This window comes from Bos taurus, chromosome X (genome assembly GCF_002263795.3).
Source record: "Bos taurus isolate L1 Dominette 01449 registration number 42190680 breed Hereford chromosome X, ARS-UCD2.0, whole genome shotgun sequence".
Lineage (NCBI taxonomy): Eukaryota > Metazoa > Chordata > Mammalia > Artiodactyla > Bovidae > Bos > Bos taurus.
In genome coordinates this window covers 37,533,809-37,555,045 of record NC_037357.1, presented here as the reverse complement: position 1 = coordinate 37,555,045, position 21,237 = coordinate 37,533,809, and the positions used below count along the sequence as shown (strand labels likewise).

Sequence of the window (21,237 nt, the reverse complement as noted above, 5' to 3'; positions counted from 1 at the left end):
TCTCAGAGATTACAGCTCTATTTCCCTGCATTGGGTGAGAACCAGCAAGAAACGATAAGGAGTTTTGCTGGAAAAGTATACAAAGTGGCACAGAAATGGCCTGGTGTCAGGAAAAGGAGGGAAGGCAGTTTGGACTTCCCAGGTAGAGGAATCAGTTGGGCACCAGCCAGGTCACGTTGAAGGTACCGTGGTGGAGGGCAGTGGACGTTTGAGTCCCCCTCGAGGGGTTAAGTGCTGCCAGAGTGTGAGTGCATCATCAGAAAATGAAGGTATTTAAGGAGGCACAGAAGAGAGGGAGTCCTGGGATGGCCCAGGAGGAGAGGCTGTGGCTGTGGGGCCACAATCACAGCCATAAAGGGTCAGGGAGTTGCAGACGTGAGGGCAGCCTGAATTTCTTGCCTGGGAGATGGTGATCACACGAGCTGAAGACCAGCCTGACCCCGTGCCAAGAACTTGAGATGTTTTCGTTTTTACATTGACTTTGTTTTTTAGAGTTTTAGGTTCCCAGCAAAGTTGAGCAGAAAGTCCAGAGTTCCCTTATACCCAGCCTCCACTGAAACATCATCACCACCCAAAACCCAGGGTGGACTTTGGGGTTCCCTCTTGGTGTCGTGCACTCTGTTTGACAAGTGTTCATAACAACAAGTGATGGTTGAGTCGCTAAGTCATGTCTGACTCTTCCGACCCCATAGACTATAGCCTGCTAGGCTCCTCTGTCCATGGGATTCTCCAGGCAAGGATACTGGAGTGGGTTGCCATTTCCTTCTCCAGCGAATCTTTCTGACCCAGGAAATCAAACCCAGGTTTCCTGCATTGCAGGCAGATTCTTTACCAAGTGAGCTACAAGGGAAGATGCAATAACTGAGTACTTACCATTATAGTATCATCTATGTTATTCATCTTTTTTTAACCTTCTATTATGGACATTTCCAACATCCTCCAAAGTAGAGAGGATAGTCTGATGGATCTGGATGTATCCATTGGGGCTGCCACAAGGATCAACATGTGGCCAGTGATTCATCTGCATGTATTCCCTGCTCAGTCGTCACAGCAACCCCAGTGAGCAAGTGCTGCTGTGACCCCTGTTTAGAGAGGAAAAATGGTCCCTGGTATACTTAGGAAAGCTTCCCTGGGGCTGGGAGGTTAGAAGCCAGCTAAATAGGGCCCCACAAAGTTAGTGACTCGCCTGAAATGAAATGCACCTTAGTCAAGGGATGAACTGCAAGGCTGGGAGGTGCCTCTTATCAACCACTATGCCAGCTGACCTGCCCCAGACCTTCATTGCTTATGCTGGATTCACACAGATGGAAGCAGCAGGCCAGCTTTATCCCCCACATGGCCCTACACAGGCCAGGACGCTGACAGTGGGTGGTGTGCAGCCTGCCAGACTTCCCAAAGTAGAGGGCCGTCTTTTTACACCCAGTGGTCCTCCTCCACCAGGGTTTTGTCCCCCAGGCCTACCCTCAGGAGTTAAGACATCCTCAGTTACAGTTACAAGAGCCAGGGTCCCAACTCAACTGGCACATGTGAAAATAAAGCCACGATAGCAAAGGGAGGCTGAATTTTCCTGTAACAGACCCCCAATGCCTACGGGTGAGTCCAGCTCCAGTTATGTCCTCAGGGCTCTCATATGTCGGCTCCCCTTTCTTTTGTATTCATGTCTTTTTCAAATGTGCTGACTTCCCAGGCAGGGGGAGCAACCCCAGCAAGAAAGAAGTCCCATCTTCCCAGTCCCTAGGGAACTACCTCTCATTGGCCCAGATTGGATTATGGGTTTATCTTTGCCTCAATCTTTGTGGCTCTGATTGGCTACCTCTGTGTCATGCACCCTCAGAGGCCAGCATTGGGGTCCTCTACATGCAAACCTGTGTACCGAGAGTGGAAGAGAGATGGCCCTCTAAAGAAAACTCAGGCACCACAACCTGTAGCTGGGCTTGTAAAAACGCCAGTTGTCACATTTCCCAGTAAATACCAAATGCATCCCATATTCATGCTTGTATAGAATATGCCTTCCATGCCTGCTTATTTATCACAGTCTTCCTGGAGGCCACTGCGTGGAGAGCAGGAGGTAAGTCCACCTCTCAGGGTCATCACTGTGCCCTGTTAGTGAGATGGTGGTGGGTCTCCCATCTGAAGTGCCCTGATGTTCTTTTAGCTGTAACTATCATGTGTTCCATCTGTTTTCTTGGTCCAGATGACTTCTTTGGAACTAGATATCCTTGACTGACTCATAGAGACCTTCCTTCTTCTGGGGTAAATTATTAATCCTCAAAACTAACTACAAACATTCTTGTTTTTTTGTTGTTGTTGTTCAGTCACTAAATCGTGTCCAACTATTTGTGACCCCATGATTTTAATTTAGCCACCCCTTTTTCCTGGAGGGAAGGCCTCCAAATTCCTTCAGATCAGACACCCCACCAGCCCCCTCTGGCTTTTCAGGGAAGGCTGGAGAGACTAATGATAACGGGGAGCAGCCTTCTAACTACATTTATTCTCCTTGACCCCTGACACCAATTCTCATCCAGTTGGGAATAGAAAAACGAAGGGTTCCTCAAGGGTGAACACATTGTTTAGGTTTTCCATCCCCAATGTTCAGCTGATCCATCCCCCTTCTCCCTCTGGCCACTTTTACCCCATCCTCAGACAATGACAGCACCACTGCTCCTTTGCAAACTTGCAGTCTTCAACCTAACATGTGCCCTCTCACCTGTGCCAGCCTGCTTCCATCAGGACCTCTCAACCCCATTTGAGAGGGACAGTACAGACTTTCTGGGATACTAAGTCCACACACACACAAAAGGCTTATGTCTTAACTGAAACTAAAGAACAGCCTAGAGCTACAGCTCTGAATGTTTCTTGATCACTGACATAAACCCTCTCGAGTGTGCACCCCCACCATGTGTGTCTATCTGCTTACACATCACATGAATGTACTAATCTGAACTTTATAACACACATACACAAATACAGTTCTCAATAAATAAGGCTAAATTAAAATTAATAGGTTTTTATTCAGATGATTAGTTATTATTTATTGGGAAAATAAATAAAAATAGATATGCTACAGGTCTTTTTGGACATTCTCTACGATGTGTCTTAAAAACCTTCTTGGGGCAAGAACCTGCAACTTTGGGCACCACTGGCCTCCATCACAGCCCTGACAAGAAGTTCTCCCAGAACAGTGGGTAGCTATTGTCCCACCCCCTGACTGCGGTTGCCCAGCAACCTTTGGGACCATACAAAGCTCCTTTGATTCTACACTTGTTCACTGTCTTCTCACATCCACGTTCTACACCTTCACCACTTTTTTGCCCTTCCTTATGCCATGTGTTTGCACTCCTTCTCCGTGAAACCTTAGGACCTTGCTGGTGGCCCCAAATAGTTTTGAAACGTTCAAAAATCCACTGATCTTACACAGGGTGGAAATAGGCGCTCGGTCATTGCTTGAACGTAGGAAGGTGGAACATGGCCGAGACTAGGTCCCAGAGTCTGGATCCGTGAGAGTCGGCCCTCTGGCCACAGGGCTAGCGCCCAGAGAAGGCACGTGACAGAAACCCTGATTCCCGGGTCCCACCACTAAGCAGCAGCTCCCGGGCGTCCTAGCTTGGATAAGGGCTAAGCATGCGTCCCACTGCCCCTAGAGGTCGCAGCGTGGTTGGGAAGGACTGGGATGCCTACCGGTGCGGGTCGCCCCGGCAGCGACCACAGAAGACTGGTATACGCGTCTCACTAGCCACACGAGATAGCACCCAGCACCGACCCACCACGACCCGGAAGGCAGCCAGACCGGCGCGCGCGCGCGCGCAGACTCGTCGCTCCCGTGTTACGTCACATCCGGTCTAGGCCCGCCCCGACGGTGAGAGGTAAGGGGGCCGCCGTGGGGTAGGCGGGGCGGAAGCGTGGGGCGGAGGCGGAGGCGGTGCTTTGTCGGGCTCGGGGCGGAGCCCCGGCTGGCAGTGCTCGTGGGCGTCCGCCGGCCCGGCAGGCGCTGGCTCCCGCGCCGAGTTTCCGGGCCGCCGAGGCAGGTGAGAGCCTCAGGCCAGAAGGGCGGGCGGAAGGCGGCTCTGGCTCCGGCCAGTTTCCTCCCTTGCTTGCTGTGGCGGCCGGGCGCCGCGGAGAAGGCTCGCCGCCGGGCGTTCGTGCAGCCGCGGGGACCGGGAGTGGCGTGAGGGATCCCGGGGCCGCCCGGGCGTATCGTCGGCCTGCCGGCTGCAGGGCGCCCCTCCCCCTCTCCCTCCCCAATTTCTGCCCGAGCTCTGATCTGCCCTGTCCGACTACTTCCGGACTCCCAGGTAGGGAGGAGCCCCGGGTCAACACTGCCAACTGCACCGACACCGAACACTCGGCCAGTGTGGGAAAACCTGCTGACCCGGGGTTCCCTCCCTCGTCTTGGGGCGTATCTGCCCAAACTCTCCTGGCACCTCAAGAAGAAATGGTGGGATCTGGGCCAGATCCCCCACACAGTGACTCAAAGCCACCAGTGGTACTGGAACGACGGGGTGCATGGCCATTCACCTCCTCTGCCTTCTGAACTGGTTCACACCAGACCGGTGGCTTCAGTCCCAGGTGCCTTCGTTTCTTCCCTGTGAGTCCCCTCCACTGTACTTCTCCTGCTCCCTCTGGTTTTCCTGCCTCCCTCTTCAGCGGTGGGACCCAAGGCTGAATCAAGGCCTCCAGGGTAAGTAACCCAAATGCCAAGCCAGGAGAGGCTATGGCATCCCAGGGTGGTAGAGGATGACTTTCCCAGGGATGAGCCTTCTGCTGAACCAGCCCTCCACCACCTACTTCCACTGCTCTCCAGTCTCAAATGAGACTATCCCCGATAGGATCTAGAGACACAGGGGCCTCTTCCAAGACTCGGACAATGCCAGGCATGAGTCAGTCAACAGTAAGGATGAAGAATTACTGTGTCCTCATCTTGGTTGCCCCAGTTCCTGCAGGAGAGTAGGGTGTGGGCTGCCCAAATTGAGAAGTGGAAAGAGGCAAACGTCCTTCTTTCCCCTTGAGGCAGCCCATCCCTCTAGAAACACTCCTCAAGGGTAGTTCTAGGCTCTGGTAGGGGTCCACGTGGGCATGAGAGGAGTCCCTGAACTCTGAGCAGAGCCTCTCAGATGGCACAGTGGCTCTAGGAGCTCCAATTTTGGGCCTGCCAGGGGAGTGAGAGCTCTGACAGAAAGGGGAGAAACCTCTCAGTAGACACGTGGGCCTATCTGATCCCTTTCTGCTGCCCCTTCTGGCAACTTCCCTGGGGAGAGGGGGACCTGCTTCCTCCCAGAACCTACATCTTGCCCCTGTCAGCAGGTAGGTAGGCCAGATGGCCACACACAGCACGACCATTCACATAGCAGTGGTGAACACCAGCACATGGGGCCTTTGGCCCCGGGGTCACCCGCTGCCCACACCACTTTGCCGGCTGCTCTCTGCTGGTCAGATGACACTCAGATGCCGTGAGCTGGCTTGCTGTCATCGGGCCTGCTTCCTGGGCATCCCTGGGCTGTCCTGCAGAGATTTCCTCCTGGTTGTGGTACTGCCGCAACTGTGCCTCAAAGCAAGTGCGGCACAGGCTAGTGGTGACAAGATTGGGGCTGTCTCTCCCTGGTGGCTGATCATGGCTGATCCCCTGTTGTCAGGCCATCTCTGAATTGTGGAAATCAGCCCCAATCAGCAGGCTGAAGGCAAAGTCATACCTGTCGCTGGCCCTTCTGGGGAAGTTTGAGGCAGTTGTGACTGGGGAAGGGATACCCAAATGGCACTCAAGGGCCAGCACTAGGCATTCCCTTTCCATCCCCAGGCTTGCAAAAAGGGACCCTGCTGAGTCTCCCACCAGTGGGCTTCTCGGTCATGCTCCTGGGCTCACAGCTGCTCACCCTCAACAGCCACCACCATGTCCCTTCTCTTCTCAGAAAGAGCTCTACCATCAAGAAAGGCAGCCCAGCACCAGACCTCGCCCATGGACCCTTCTCAGGACCACCAAACAGCACCAGCAAGGCTGGTCTCCTAAGCCACAGAGGGCCTGTGCACCCCACCCTTGGGAAGGAGCCATGGTGTTTAGGAGTGGTGAAGGCCACTCCCTGCAGTGGCCTGGCCCAGAAGGGGGCACTGGTTGCACGGGCCCCCAAAGCATGCTCAGAGCCACCCTGCTGCTTGTCAGCCTGCTGTGGGGGGCCCGGGGAACACCCAGTGCCAGTCTCAGCCCAGCTCTGGGCCATCCCATGCCTCTGACCAGGGGCCGCTACCTGAGCATTGGAGATGGCTCTGTGATGGAGTTTGAGTTCCCAGAAGAGAGCGAGGGCATCATTGTGATCACAAGCCAGTACCCAGGCCAGGGCAATGGGACGGGACCCAGCCCCATGCTGAGGGTCACCTCCCTGGACCCAGAGGTGCTGGCCATCAAGAATGTGAGTTCTATAGCCTTGGGCAGCGGCGGCAGCTTCGTGGTAAGCATCCGCTCGGGCCTGCCTGGGATAGCCCCACTCCACATCCAGCTCACGGACCCCCGTGAGGCCCCGCCCAGGCTGATCGAGGAACGGAGAGATTTCTGCATCAAGGTCTCACCAGCTGAAGATACCCCCATCACCCTCGGCACTGACCTAGTCCACTTCTCAGAGAACCCAATCCTCTACTTGCTCCTGCCTCTTATCTTCGTCAATAAGTGTTCATTTGGGTGCAAAGTGGAGCTCGAGGTGCTGAAGGGGCTCTTGCAGAACCCCCAGCCCATGCTGCTCGGCCTTCTGGGCCAGTTTCTAGTCATGCCCTTCTATGCTTTTCTGATGGCTAAGGTCTTCATGCTGCCCAAGGCCCTGGCTCTGGGCCTCATCATCACTTGCTCGTCGCCCGGCGGCGGGGGGAGCTACCTCTTCAGCCTCCTCCTTGGAGGGGACGTCACTCTGGCCATCTCTATGACTTTCATCTCAACGGTGGCTGCCACTGGCTTCCTGCCGCTGTCCTCAGCCATCTACAGTCGCCTGCTCAGCATCCATGAAACACTCCATGTGCCCGTTTCCAAGATCCTGGGGACCCTGCTGTTCATTGCCATCCCCATTGCAGCAGGCGTGGTAATCAAGTCCAAGCTCCCCAAGTTCTCGCAGCTGCTGCTACATGTCATCAAGCCCTTCAGCTTTGTGCTGCTCCTGGGTGGCCTCTTCCTGGCCTACCGCATGGGGGTCTTCATCCTGGCAGGCGTGAGGCTGCCCATCGTGTTGGTGGGCTTCACGGTGCCCCTGGTCGGCCTCCTGGTGGGCTACGGCCTGGCCACGTGCCTGAAGCTGCCAGTGGCACAGCGGCGGACTGTCAGCATCGAGGTTGGGGTGCAGAACAGCCTGCTGGCCTTGGCCATGCTGCAGCTGTCCCTCCGCCGCCTCCAGGCTGACTACGCCTCCCAGGCCCCTTTCCTTGTGGCACTTAGCGGCACCTCGGAGATGCTGGCCTTAGTAATTGGCCACTTTATCTATAGCAGCGTGTGCGCCGTTCCCTGAGGCCCCCTGGGTCAAGCTTTCACCAGGCACCCCTAGCCCCCAACCTCCACCAACTGTCCCCACCATTCTTGTGTACCAAAGGCCTTTAGTTCTCATGCACTATGCACTCAGAAAAAAAAAACCCAGGCTTATTTTTTTTACTCGTTTTTTATTCTCCAGCTTTCAGTGCCAAAGAGGCCATGCTGAATTCTGTAGACGGGCACTGCCCAGAAAATATATTTCAATAAAACAGAAGCAAGCTTGGGTCCCTTGCTGTCTTTGCCCTCTGAGGCCTGCGGGTCGGGGAAGGAAAGATGTGGTATGGCTAGGTAGGCGTGGGCCAGGGTGGAGGGCTGGCTTGGGCGACAGAGTGACCTCTGGCCAGATTTAGCCCTCCTCGCCCCTGCATCACCTCAGAGCTGTGTATCTGTTCTAGAAGGAGCAGTGGGAAGGACAGAGGCCTGACTCCCCGGCCAGATCCCAAGCTCAGTTGCTTTTCTACAGGTGGACTAAAAAGGAGGCCGGCGGGTGGCGAAGCGGGCTCGGCAGAGCCGGGCCTTCTGCGGGCTCCTGAGAGGCAGGGGATGGAACGGGCATCAGCGTTGACCTGCTCTGCCCGCGGGCGGTGGCGCGCGAACTCCCGGCCCGCCGTCTCCCCGGGCCCAGCTCGTCCCTCCACCTTTTTCCCCTCTCCGCGGGCTTCCGAGTTCCGTCGCCCCGGGGTCGGCGGAGGACCGGCCAGGTTATGGGGGGAGGGGCCTGCGACACCGCGGGGAGGGGCCGCGACGCCGGGCGCGCCCCTCGCGAGGCTTCCGGCGGCGGCGGGCGGTTCCGGCGCGCGCCCGGGGCGGCGGCGCGCGGCGGCGGGCCGTTGAGGTGCGCGCCGGCCCGAGTGGACGCCTCGGCGGCCGCCATGCAGCTGACGGTGAAGGCACTCCAGGGCCGCGAGTGCAGCCTTCAGGTAGCATCGCTGGGCTGGGTTGCGCGGTCAGCCCCGCCGGTGCGGGATCGAGCCGCGGGCGGGGACGGACCCGGCGGGCTGGCCACCTCGGGAGAGCCGCCCTCCGCGCGGGCCGCGGCCTCACCCCCCGCCCACCTTTCTCGGCCGGGACAGGTGTCGGAGGACGAGCTGGTGTCCACGCTGAAACATCTGGTCTCCGAGAAGCTGAACATCCCGGTCCGCCAGCAGCGGCTGCTGTTCAAGGGCAAGGCCCTGGCAGGTAACCAGGGAGAGGGGACTCCGGGGGAGACCCGCGGGAAGCCAGGGGACGGGGCGTCCAGCCCAGGCCCGGGCAGCAGTGTAGGTGGAGGGGGCTCTGGCTAGGTGACCCCCCACCCCCACCCCGGGAGGCCACCGCAGCGCTTCGCCTGGGCTCCCCGAGGCCTCGCAGCGCCGTGGGCAGTGCGACTGTGGGCCACAGCTCCATCAGTTTCTCTCTCTCTCTGACAGATGGGAAAAGACTCTCCGATTACAGCATCGGGCCGAATTCCAAGCTCAACCTAGTGGTCAAACCTCTGGAGAAGGTGTTGCTGGAAGAAAGCACCGCGCGGAAAACGGCCGAGGCCCCGGCCCCACAGCCCGCCGCCTGGACGCTCATTTCCAGAGTTCTGGCCCAGCACTTCAGCGCCGCCGATGCCAGCAGAGTCCTGGATCAACTCCAGAGGGTGAGAAGCGTGGCCCAGGACCTCTGCGTCCTGCCCACCTGCCTCTGTCCCAGCGGGCCCCCCGCCCCAAGCCGCACCCCTGAATCCTTCTGGTTTTCTCTCTTCAGGATTATGAGCGGTCCCTGAGCCGCCTGACGCTGGATGACATTGAACGCTTGGCTGGCCGCTTCCTGCACCCCGAAGCGACTGAAGCTATGGAGAAGGGGTTCTCCAAGTAGGATTCTCGGAGTGTGGGGAGGAGCCTGGCCAGGCCACAAGCTGCATGTAGCATTAAATGTCTTCTTGTATTGCAACTTGACTCATAATACTGCCTGGCGGGTACCCGGGTACCTGTATCTGGCTCATGTTAGGTGCCAGGCCCCACTCATTGGCTCCCACATGTTGCACAAAAGGTGAGACAGCCGAGGCTCCTAGCGGGCAAGGCAAGGAGCCAGATTCTGAGTCCAGCTAGCTTCCAGAAGTGCTTCAGGGTGAGAGGGAGAAAAGGGTCGTTCAAATGGGTTCTGAGGGGTGGCCATGGACATTCCAGGTTTAGCCCACTGAGGAGAAACCCTCGAGCAATACCTTTTCCAGGCCTGGAAGGGGAAGCAGCTAGCCCCTGATGCCCAATCCTGTCACCTCATCCTTGGCAGGTCCAGCATTGGCAAGAGGTCAGGTGACGGCCAGCCTTGGGCCCCCTTAGAAGCTGCAACCAGTATGCACTCAAAGGGAAGGTGGGCTGGGGAGTCTAGGATGTCACCCGGCTCTGAGGAGTGACCCTAGGCAAGTCCCTGTGCCTCGTTGGTCCCCAGCATTCGACTCTGCCCAGTGAGGGCTGCTCTTGAGACTCTCTCAGTTTCCTTTAGCTCCAAAGCCTGGGTTCAGGAGTCTGTAGGCATCCTACCCCTGTGTCCCAGATACAAACTGAGGCCAAATGCTGAGTGAAGGCCAAGCGTGGCCCAAAGACGGAATGTCCTGGCCCTTAGTGTCACAGCTTTTCTCTGGGCACCCCCTTCTGCTTGTCTCCTCCAGACACAAGTGGTCCATGACCTTTAGAGATGACAGGTGACAGTCTTGAGGTGACTCGAGCAGGCCCCTGTACCCTTTGCCCATCCTCTGCCACATGTGGACAGGGCCTCCCACTGTGTACACCACTCACTGAGAGGGAACCTGGGTGGGGGCAGAAGCTGGTGGGTGGGCCGTAGAGATCATCTAGGCACCTGCTCCTTGGAGGAGGGCATCTGGGCCACCCTCTGGCCTGAGCCTCATGGGGTAAGTGCTGGGTCCCCAGGTCGGGAGGACGGACAGTGGCTTGAGGGCCAAAGGCTTTGAAGAGCAGGTGGAAGTCCATGGTTCCACCCAGGAGCTGGGCATGCACTGCCGCAGGGCCCATGTGATAGACTTCCCTACGCTCTCATTTCTTTGCAGTCAGGAAATTTTATATTGACCTTTTCAGTCACACTAGAGGTGCATGTGAGACTTTAACCTGAAAGGAACTCTATTAGCTGAACTGCTTTTGGTTTCCCCATCATTGATTTAACCATTACAGGATATTGGTTTAAGCAATAAAGGAAAGGTATTGGTTTGCGAATTGGAATTGGTTTGTAAAAGTCCAGGGGTATTGGCAGCAGATAAACGATTTCCCCAAATACCCAGTTTCTTCCTACCTCCCCTCTGCACTCTGCAGTGTCTGCTTCATCCCAGGCCTCTACCTCAGGATCAGAAGATGGCTGCCTGCAGCTTCCACCGAACCCCTCGGTCACAGCCAGCATGGAGCACCTTCCCGTCCTCTAGCATAGCTTCCTCCTCAGCTGCCCCAACAAATAAACGTTGTCCCTTTTGGATGCTCAGAACTGGGTGCCTCCATCATTTTGTCAGGGGCTTGGGTGGGCTGTGGAAGGGAGAGGGCAACTCTCAGGAAGGCCGGGTCCTCAGGGAGGGCTGATGTAGTCTTGTCAACAGACACAAGAGACAGCTGGTGAGTCTTATGTGCCTCCTGACTGGGCAGTGATGACCCTGTAGTGGCTAGGAGCCATCTGCTGGGTGCAGGAAGTCATTGAGGAACTCAGGCTGCCCATGGAGACAGGAGTGGTGTCTCCTGGGTGTATAGCAGGTGCCTTGATGACAGGACCAACGGGCCGATTCCGCAGCCCTGTGCAGCTTTCCACGACATTCCGGAGGGCCTGCGGACACAATGTCCCAGACACTGCAAGGATGCATGAAATTACTTCCCAGAGAGCATGACTGAAGAAAGGGGAGAGCACTGGACCTGGGGGGGACTTCACCAACTGGAGAAACTACAGAGGCCAAGGCGCCTCCACAGATGCAAGGCCACAGGGAGAGCTTGGTGTCAGAGGCCAGGAAGGCCCCTCCAGCCAGGGTGCAGAGTGTCTAGTGCTGCCAAGAAGCAAAAGAGAGGGCAGCCTCCTCTCAAGCTAACAAGAAGGTCATTGGCGATGTTTTAGGGCAAGAAGCTGCTGCATGGTGGAGAGGAGGAAAGGTCTTGCCAGTGACTGGAGACCCCCGGTTCCAGAAGCTTGTCTGGGCAGGAGTGTGTAGCTACAGGGGTGGAGGGGGGAGACAGGGAAGAGGTGCTGGGATGAGAGATGGGAGGCCCAGGTGGGAAGGGGCCACGGAGGCTCTGGTCTAGGCCTTGTGCTATCGCTAGAGGACAGAATGGCCACGGGCTGTGCCCTGCCTTTTTCCTTAGTTTCTGGGAGGGGGTGTGGCCCCATGTACCCTGCAGGCTCCAAATGCTGCAATATCTTTCCACAGGGGCTGGAATGTTTATGGCCAGCACTGTGCCCCTTGAGCCAAGTGTCTGCCCCAGAGGTGGGCACTGACCCCTCGCATTACCCCCCATCCCCTGGCCTGAAACCACTCTCCTCCTCATGGAGGGTCCTTGAAACAGCCCCACTAGGAGATGGCAGGGCGAGTGAAACGCCCAGCTGAAGTGGCCACAGACAGCAACGGTCCAGCACCTGGAATAAGATGCCTGTGGTGCCACTTGCCATGGGCACACTGACAGAGGGGCAGGCTCAGAGGAAAGCAGTGTTTCCTTTGGGGTGGAGCTCACTGAGCTGGAAAACGCCCAGGCAAAGATCAGCTGTGTGCACAATTTGCTGGCACATTGCTTTCCACACAGGCCTGGAAAAAAGCCAGCCTTGCCAAGTCCAGTAGGTCTGACAAGTGCTGCTCAGGATGGGTCAGGCCCTGCCAGCAGGAGGTGCGAAGGCCATGGCAGCCTCTGTGCCCTGGGCCTTGGAAAGCCTGCTCACTCCTGTCCCCCTGTCCCCTTCCAGGGCCGAGCCAGAGCGGCCTCCTGGAGCTACTGGGGACCTGCCCCGGGCCACCTCTTCTGCCTGCCCTCTCCAACTTTTCCTTCTACTTCCCCTAGCTCTGGGCTTCCCTGATAGTTCAATTGGTAAAGGATCCGCCTGCAATGCAGGAGACCCCGGTTAAGTTCTTAGATCGGGAAGATCTGCTGGAGAAGGGACAGGCTACACACTCCAGTATTCTTGGGCTTCCCTGGTGGCTCAGCTGGGAAAGAATTTGCCCAAGGTGAAAGGCAACACCACTGGGTCAGGCTTTTGATGACAGGAAGTGGGAGGCCACCTTCGCCTCTCCTAACTCTCCCTTGTCCACGTGCCATCAGGCAGCAATGCTTTTGGAAGAGTCCAGGACACTGGCCTCATAGCAAGTCCCAGGATCTGGATTTGCCTCCCTCCTTGCTGGTTAGATTCAGCTTAGGCCTTCTGAGGAGAGCGGCCACCCAGGGCAGGCTGTGTCCCTCCCCACGCAGTGTGAGGGAGGCTCAGTGTGATCATTCAGTCTCTCCCTGGTAAAGCTGCCTTCTCCCTTCCTAACACACAAGTTATCTGGGTGATACCTTGAGACCCAGGGACTTTCTCTTTCCCAACAACCTTCATCTCATGGTCTTACCACCCAAGGATGCTCCCCATTTGGATCAGTTCAACTGGATGAATTGCACTGGTGGCTGCAAAATGTTGATTTTCTTGTGCTTTCTTGCTTTCTACAATTATTAATTGGCATTTCTCTACAAAGAGCTTTCCCTTGTCCCTGCTGTCTTTTCTTAGTTGTGATGGTGGACACTTTTTTTATTCAACAACTTAGAATCTAAGTTGTCTAAGTGTCATTTTGGGGACAGTTTTTACTGCATTGTAGCATGCATACAGTAATGGGCATAAATCATCAACATACAGCTCAACAGAATTTCAAAGTGAATACACCCATGTGTGCATCCCCTCCAGATTGAAATATATACATAATGTCTGCCTATATATTACCTTCCCTGGTGCCTCCTCTCCAAAAGGTTTAATAATCTTTTGGGTGCTGAAATTGTTCTAGCTTTGGTTCTTTCCAGTTGGCTCCCACGTCTCTTTAACATGCCCCATCCTTTTCCTTTTCAAACATATCCTTCCTTTCTGACACTACAAGGTGCTCCAGGCTCCTCTTGTATTTTTCCCTGACCCATACCTAGAATCTTCCATTTCTCCAAGGAGCTCTGGTTCCTTTTAGGGGAGACTGGTGTTGAGAACCAAGTTCTGGGTACAGGGAACATTCTTTGCTACTGGAGTGTCATTGCTTCTAGACTTTCACTGGACAAAACTAGGCAATCTATTTTTTTTTTTTTTAATAATTGGAGAAGCTCTATACAGTCAACAAAAACAAGACTGAGACCTGACTGTGGCTCAGATCATGAACTCCTTATTGCCAAATTCAGACTGAAATTGAAGAAAGTAGGGAAAACCACTAGACCATTCAGGTATGACCTAAACCAAATCCCTTATGATTATACAGTGGAAGTGAGAAATAGATTTAAGGGCCTAGATCTGATAGACAGAGTGCCTGATGAACTATGGAATGAGGTTCGTGACATTGTACAGGAGACAGGGATCAAGACCATCCTCATGGAAAAGAAATGCAAAAAAAGCAAAATGGCTGTCTGGGGAGGCCTTACAAATAGCTGTGAAAAGAAGAGAAGGGAAAAGCAAAGGAGAAAAGGAAAGATATAAGCATCTGAATGCAGAGTTCCAAAGAATAGCAAGAAGAGATAAGAAAGCCTTCTTCAGTGATCAATGCAAAGAAATAGAGGAAAACAACAGAATGGGAAAGACTAGAGATCTCTTCAAGAAAATTAGAGATACCAAGGGAACATTTCATGAAAAGATGGGCTCGATAAAGGACAGAAATGGTATGGACCTAACAGAAGCAGAAGATATTAAGAAGAGGTGACAAGAATACACAGAAGAACTGTACAAAACAGATCTTCACGACCAAGATAATCATGATGGTGTGATCACTCACCTAGAGCCAGATATCCTGGAATGTGAAGTCCAGTGGGCCTTAGAAAGCATCACTACGAACAAAGCTAGTGGAGGTGATGGAATTCCAGTTGAGCTATTTCAAATCCTGAAAGATGATGCTGTGAAAGTGCTGCACTCAATATGCCAGCAAATTTGGAAAACTCATCAGTGGCCACAGAACTGGAAAAGGTCGGTTTTCATTCCAATCCCAAAGAAAGGCAATGCTAAAGAATGCTCAAACTACCGCACAATTGCACTCATCTCACACGCTAGTAAAGTAATGCTCAAAATTCTCCAAGCCAGGTTTCAGCAATATGTGAACCGTGAACTTCCAGATGTTCAAGCTGGTTTTAGAAAAGGCAGAGGAATCAGAGAGCAAATTGCCAACATCCGCTGGATCATCAAAAAAGCAAGAGAGTTCCAGAAAAACATCTATTTCTGCTTTATTGACTATGCCAAAGCCTTTGACTGTGTGGATCACAATAAACTGTGGAAAATTCTGAAAGAGATGGGAATACCAGACCACCTGATCTGCCTCTTGAGAAATCTGTATACAGGTCAGGAAGCAACAGTTAGAAATGGACATGGAACAACAGACTTGTTCCAAATAAAAAAAGGAGCATGTTAAGGCTGTATATTGTCACCCTGCTTATTTAACTTATATGCAGAGTACATCATGAGAAACGCTGGACTGGAAGAAACACAAGCTGGAATCAAGATTGCCGGGAGAAATATGAATAACCTCAGATATGCAGATGACACCACCCTTATGGCAGAACGTGAAGAGGAACTAAAAAGCCTCTTGATGAAGGTGAAAGAGGAGAGTGAAAAAGTTGGCTTAAAACTCAACATTCAGAAAACTAAGATCATGGCATCTGGTCCCATCACTTCATGGGAAATAGATGGGGAAACAGTGGAAACAGTGTCAGACTTTATTTTTCTGGGCTCCAAAATCACTGCAGATGGTGACTGCAGCCATGAAATTAAAAGACGCTTACTCCTTGGAAGAAAAGTTATGACCAACCTAGATAGCATATTGAAAAGCAGAGACATTACTTTGCCAACAAAGGTCTGTCTAGTCAAGGCTATGGTTTTTCCAGTGGTCGTGTATGGATGTGAGAGTTGGACTGTAAAGAAAGCTGAGCGCCGAAGAATTGATGCTTTTGAACTGTGGTGTTGGAGAAGACTCTTGAGAGTCCCTTGGACTGCAAGGAGATCCAACCAGTCCATTCTGAAGGAGATCAGCCCTGGGATTTCTTTGGAAGGAGTGATGCTGAAGCTGAAACTCCAGTACTTTGGCCACCTCATGCGAAGAGTTGACTCATTGGAAAAGACTCTGATGCTGGGAGGGATTGGGGGCAGGAGGAGAAGGAGACAACAGAGGATGAGATAGCTGGATGGCATCACAGACTCGATGCACATGAGTTTGGGTGAACTCCGGGAGTTGGTGATGGCCAGGGAGGTCTGGCGTGCTGCGATTCATGGGGTCGCAAAGAGTCGGACACGACTGAGCATCTGAACTGAACTGAACTGAGGACTATTGTATGAATGAACCACAAGTGATTTCACCAACTCCATCCTGATGGACATATGTGTTTTGTCCAGTTGTTTTTTTCTTTTTTAAAATTTTGGGCTGTGCTGGGTCTTTGTTGCTCCATGTGGGCTTTCTCTAGTTGCAGTGCAAGGCTTTCTCATCACCGTGGCTTTTCTTGTTGTGGAGCATGGGTTCTAGGGTGTGGGGGCTTCAGTAGTTGTGGCACAGGGGCTCCGTAGTTGTGGAGGATGGGCTTAGTTGCCCCACAGCATGTGAAATCTTCTTATACCAGGCATTGAACCCATGTCCCCTGCATTGGCAGGTGGATTCTTAACCACTGGACCACCAGGGAACTCCAATGGACGTGGACACCAAGTCCGTGTCCAATAGTTTTCTACTATTTATATTACGCTAAGTAACAAAGGATGAGGTGGTTGGATAGCATCACCAACCCAACGGACATGAATTTGAGTAAACTCTGAGAGTTGGTGATGGACAGGGAGGCCTGGCGTGCTGCAGTCCATGGGGTTGCAAAGAGTTGGACACGACTGAGCAACTGAACTGAACTGAAGTAATTTTGTGTACATGTTGTTTCATATCTGTGAATTAACTGGTACATGTGGCATTCCTAGGCCCAAGACACTGTCTGAGTTTTTGAGGGGATGAGGAGGGAGCGACAGAGGATAAGATGGTTGGATGACATCACCTACTCAATGGACATGAGTTTGAGCAAACTCCAGGAGATGGTGAAGGACATCTGGCGTGCTGCAGTCCATGGGGTCGCAGAGTCAGACACGACTGAGCATACAGAATGTTGTTTCATCCAACAAGAAACAAACCACCTAGTGCATACACTACACAGAAAAGTATCAGAGACAATACAATGACAGTATAGAAGTGAACAAACTTACAATTTCAGATTATTAGAAATGCAGCAACCTGAAATGGGCAAATGTGATGAACGGCGCCTGGGGGTAGTATGTTAGATTGGTGATCCCAAAGGCCTCTCGGAGTTGACACCGGAGACTAGATCTTAATGACAAGAAGGAGTCAGCAATGGAAAGTCTGGATACAGTCTTCCAAAAAGAAAAAGTAAGTGCAAAGGGATGGGGGCAGGCCACCCTTGGTCAGGAGCAGAGAGAAGTCCCTAGAGGCTCCACAGAGTAGGGAAGCAAGCAGGTGGAGGAACCCTGAGCCGGGTCACACAGGACTTTTAGAAGCTACAGGAAGGAGTTTGTCTTTCGTTTCAAAGACAACAGGAAACTGTTTTAGTACTTTAAGCAGAGACATGATATGATGTGATATATATTAAAAATTAAGAACTGATTCTACTGTGGAGAACAGGATGTAGAGGAGCAAGCATAGAAGAAAACTAGTCAGAAAGCTGTTCAAGGGGCTCCCCTGGTGAAGAAAAAAAAAGTGAAAGTAGTAGTCACTCCGCCGTGTCCCACTCCAGGCTCCTCTGTCCATGGAATTCTCCAGGCAAGAATACTGAAGTGGGTAGACATTCCCTTCTCCAAGGGATCTTCCCCACCAAGGGATCGAACCCAGGTCTCCTGCACTGCAGGCAGATTCTTTACCATCTGAGCCACCAGGGAAGCCCCAGTGGTAGAGAATCCGCCTGCCAGTGCAGGAGACTTGGAAGCTCTGATCCAGGAAGATCCCACATGCCTGGGAACAACTAAGCCAGGCACAACTACTGAGACTGTGCTCTAGAGCCCACACGCCCTAGAGCCTGAGCTCTGCCAACAAGAGAAGCCACTGCAATGAGCCTGCTTGCTGCAACTAGAGAAAAGCCCTCACAGCAAGGAAGATCCAGCACAGCCAAAAACAATTAAACTATATGCGAAAAAATAAAGCTTTTCAAGTTCAGGGAGATAGGGTGGCCACCGGTGGAGACTAGCAATGAAGGGGGAGAGGGTAGGCTGATTCAGGATGGATTTTGAGGGGTGATCCAACAGGCTTTGATAACCTACTTCACCTTTATGCCCTTCCTTATGATTACAAAGGAGGAAAACAAAAAACTAACAGGCCTATCACCATCAGAAATTTCATGTCACTTTAAAAACTTATTTTTGATTAAAAATGCCGTACAAGGTTACTGTCAAAAACTTGCAGAACAGAAAAGGGAAGTTAAAATCGAGTCATAAAGTTTAAGTGAAGTAAGCCAGAAAGAAAAACACCAATACAGTATACTAATGCATATATATGGAATTTAGAAAGATGGTAACAATAACCCTGTGTACGAGACAGCAAAAGAGACACCGATGTATAGATCAGTCTTATGGACTCTGTGGGAGAGGGAGAGGGAGAGGGTGGGGAGATTTGGGAGAATAGCATTGAAACATGTATAATATCATGTATGAAACGAGTCGCCAGTCCAGGTTCGATGCACGGTACTGGATGCTTGGGGCTGGTGCACTGGGACGACCCAGAGGGAGGGTAGGGGAGGGAGGAGGGAGGAGGGTTCAGGATGGGGAACGCGGGTATACCTGTGGCGGATTCAATTCGATATTTGGCAAAACTAATACAATATTGTAAAGTTTAAAAATAAAATAAAATTTAAAAAAAATAAAAAAATAAAAATATGGTTGAAAAAAAATAATAAAAAAAATAATAATAAAGTTTGCGAACGGCCCGAGCTGTGGGAAAGAAAGAGTTAGTCCCTCAGTCGTGCCCGACTCTGTGGTTTAGTCACTAAGTCGTGTCTGACTCTTGCGACCCCACGGACTGTAGCCCCCCAGGCTCCTCTGTCCATGGGGTTCTCCAAGCAGAAATACTGGAGTGGGTTACCATTTCCTCCTCCAGGGGATCTTCCTGACCCAGGGATCAAACCCGGATCTCTTGCATGGCAGGCAGATTCTTTACCCACTGAGCTACAAGGGAAGCCCCGAACTATGGAAGGGAGGCTCATTTCCCTGCGGCCAACGGAGACCCCATCGGCCGGCCGGCTCCACCGGACCTGTTTGCGCAGGCGCGCGGGGCGGGGGCGGCACTTCAGGAAGGAGCAGCAGTTTTTCAGCCGCTCGCGGAGTGGGCGGGCGACGCCAAGGCCCGGAACCCGTGGGTGGAGTTGGAGGCGGAGCACGGCAGCCATGCAGGAGACAGGTTGGGACGTAGGCGCAGGCAGCCTGGCGGGTGGCGCCGAAAGCCGGGGCCGGCGGGGTGTCGGGGGTGGCCGGGGCGGCCCCCGCAGCGCGGGTGCTGCTTCCGCTGCAGACCACGGAGCTCCGGGTGTCGCGCCGGCCCAGCACTCTTCAGGGCTGGGCGGAGACCCATGGTCCCCGGCCCAACGGCCGGGAAGCCGACCATGCGTATTGTATCCTACTCGAAGGGCAGTGCAGATAGGGCTGGGGGCTGCCTGCGGTGGGAGGTGGGACAAACGGACCGGCGGCTCAGGGGCTGCTGAGGGGTGGAATGGCCAGGGCGCTTGGGGCGGGCAGAGAATAGAAAGCTGAAGGGAGACTGGAAGCGGGGATGGGCCGGGGTGGCGTGAGTCGGGGGCAGAAATGGGATCACGGGGCAACGGGGTAGTTGGGCTGGATTAGGGCTACGAGTGGCCCGGAGGGGCTGGAAGAGGTCCTGAGACAGGACCCAGAGCTCCAAATCCTTGTGGGCGGTACCTTAACCGCGTCTCCATCAGCACCCTAAGCGTGCCTTTCCCGTCCGCCTTGGAGGCAGAGATTGCCCGTGGGTCCCTGGCCCCAGATGTCGAACCTCACCGTGGAGCGGTTGGGAAGGAGCTCACAGTGAGCGGCAGTGTCCTGGTGGTGTAAGTTGGAAAAGGGGCTGGTTGGAAGTGGTAGCAGGTGACCAAGCTCGTCTCTCTCCAGGGGCGCTCTATTTGGACACACTCAAGGGCTGTGTTTATGGAGGTGACGCAGTGTGCTGCGCCTATCTCCACCTTGATTCTCTTTTTCTGTCACTTTCAGCTGCTGGAGAGCTGAAGATTGCCGCCTCCTTCGAATCTCCATTGTCAACTTTCTGGACCAGCTTTCTCTGGTGATGCGAACCATGCAGCGCTTTGGGCCCTCTGTTGCCCGCTAAGCCAGGGCTGGGGAAAGCGGGGGTTAAGGTCTGACCTGGTGGCCCTTCCTAGACAGTGATCCTTCCTAGGGCAGTGATTCCTGCACTAGTTGCCGAGTTATTATGGGGGCCTCATCTTTTGCCTATAATGGCCCTTGGGTGCTCAAGGTCCACTTGCATTGTTTGGTGCTTAAATGCTTAACTACTGAAAATAAAATTGACCTATGATGAGTTTATTTTCAACTATAGCACCTTCAAAATTCTTGCCTTTGTCCTTAGATTGGAGGGTTATGTGATTCAGATAGTCAAGTAGTACAGTGTAAGTGAAGATCATCTAAGAAATGGAGGAGGATAGGTCCTGTCTCTCATTCAGTATTAGCTACTATCAATATTTTGGAGTATTCTCTGAGTTTTATAGTTATATAGTAAACGTGTAACAATAATATTTGATATTGTGCAAGTTTAGCGTTTTTCTTGGTATTTCTCATCTAACATGAACTTTTTTCTAAATATTCTTCAAAATCATTATTGAATGTTTAAACTATTTTCAGTCTTTGCCATATTATAGGTAATGATTCAGTGGAATGCTTGTATATAGATCTTTGCATGAATGATTAAGATTATAAGAAGTAGAATTAATTAAATATTTAAAGCTCTCAATCTAAAGTATGTGAAATTACTCTCCATAAAATACCCTCCCACCAGAATTCTGGTTTTCCCACATTAGTGTCACCATTGGGGGCTTCCCAGGTGGTGTAGCAGTAAAGAATCCACCTGCCAGTGTGGGAGGCACAAGAGATGAGGGTTTGATCCCTGGGTCCAGAAGATCCCCTGGAGGAGAAAATAGCAACCCACTCCATTATTTTTGCCTGGGGAATCCCATGGACAGAGGAGCCTGGTGGGAGTCCATGGAGTCGCAAAGAGTCAGACACGATTGAGGGACTCAGCACTGCACAGGGACACAATGACTGCAATGCACTCGGGACAGTAGAGTTGGCAGACATGAAGGTGTTTGGTGGCCATGAAGCTCTGGACCATTTTGAAGAGAGTGGGGACGAGGGCCACCATGTTTATTAACAGGGTCCCGGTGCCTCCCATGGTGAGAAGAGGCTGAAGGTAGCCAGGGCAGAAATGGGGAGACTGGCATCCAGGCAAGAGACAAGGGCAGCTTGGACCACACAGGGGCAGTGGAGATGGGGAGAAGGAAGTGGCTTCTGAACGTGTCTTGAAGGTGTAGCCACCCGGCCTCGTT

At 53.0% G+C, this 21,237-nt stretch overlaps 3 protein-coding genes across 8 annotated transcripts; all 3 read left to right on the top strand.

Moving 5' to 3' along the window:
* The first annotated feature begins 139 nt into the window (after positions 1–139).
* SLC10A3 (solute carrier family 10 member 3) lies at positions 140–7,720 on the top strand. Of its 4 annotated transcripts, none has more exons than XM_010821559.4 (2): positions 140–3,863; positions 5,904–7,720. In XM_010821559.4, the coding sequence occupies exon 2, from the start codon at positions 6,042–6,044 to the stop codon at positions 7,473–7,475; it is 1,434 nt and encodes a 477-aa protein (XP_010819861.1). In that variant the 5' UTR covers positions 140–3,863; positions 5,904–6,041; the 3' UTR covers positions 7,476–7,720.
* Positions 7,721–8,290: 570 nt separating this feature from the next.
* Positions 8,291–10,951, top strand: UBL4A (ubiquitin like 4A). 3 transcript variants are annotated; one of them, XR_009493449.1, is made up of 5 exons: positions 8,291–8,415; positions 8,569–8,674; positions 8,905–9,119; positions 9,227–9,511; positions 10,786–10,951. XR_009493449.1 is itself a non-coding variant. In NM_001034214.2 (5 exon segments), coding segments are annotated over 5 exon segments (588 nt in total). In that variant the 5' UTR covers positions 8,320–8,367; the 3' UTR covers positions 10,898–10,945.
* Positions 10,952–18,945: 7,994 nt separating this feature from the next.
* LAGE3 (L antigen family member 3) lies at positions 18,946–20,645 on the top strand. Its single transcript, XM_002699730.5, has 3 exons — positions 18,946–19,278; positions 19,603–19,731; positions 19,892–20,645. Exons 1-3 carry the CDS (start codon positions 19,055–19,057, stop codon positions 20,004–20,006), a joined length of 468 nt encoding a protein of 155 aa, XP_002699776.2. The 5' UTR covers positions 18,946–19,054; the 3' UTR covers positions 20,007–20,645.
* The last annotated feature ends 592 nt before the right edge of the window (positions 20,646–21,237 follow it).

What these genes read in the sequence shown, in the direction of transcription:
- LAGE3 (XM_002699730.5), top strand. Translation starts at nt 19,055, where the DNA reads ATGCAGGAGACAGGTTGGGACGTAGGCGCAGGCAGCCTGGCGGGTGGC. An exon ending in GGAAGCCGACCATGCGTATT is followed by an intron (nt 19,279 to 19,602) that starts GTATCCTACTCG and finishes CGTCTCCATCAG; the next exon opens with CACCCTAAGCGTGCCTTTCC. An exon ending in AGCGGCAGTGTCCTGGTGGT is followed by an intron (nt 19,732 to 19,891) that starts GTAAGTTGGAAA and finishes TGTCACTTTCAG; the next exon opens with CTGCTGGAGAGCTGAAGATT.
- SLC10A3 (XM_010821559.4), top strand. Translation starts at nt 6,042, where the DNA reads ATGGTGTTTAGGAGTGGTGAAGGCCACTCCCTGCAGTGGCCTGGCCCA.
- UBL4A (XM_010821556.4), top strand. Translation starts at nt 8,368, where the DNA reads ATGCAGCTGACGGTGAAGGCACTCCAGGGCCGCGAGTGCAGCCTTCAG. An exon ending in GCCGCGAGTGCAGCCTTCAG is followed by an intron (nt 8,416 to 8,568) that starts GTAGCATCGCTG and finishes CGGCCGGGACAG; the next exon opens with GTGTCGGAGGACGAGCTGGT. An exon ending in CAAGGGCAAGGCCCTGGCAG is followed by an intron (nt 8,675 to 8,904) that starts GTAACCAGGGAG and finishes TCTCTCTGACAG; the next exon opens with ATGGGAAAAGACTCTCCGAT.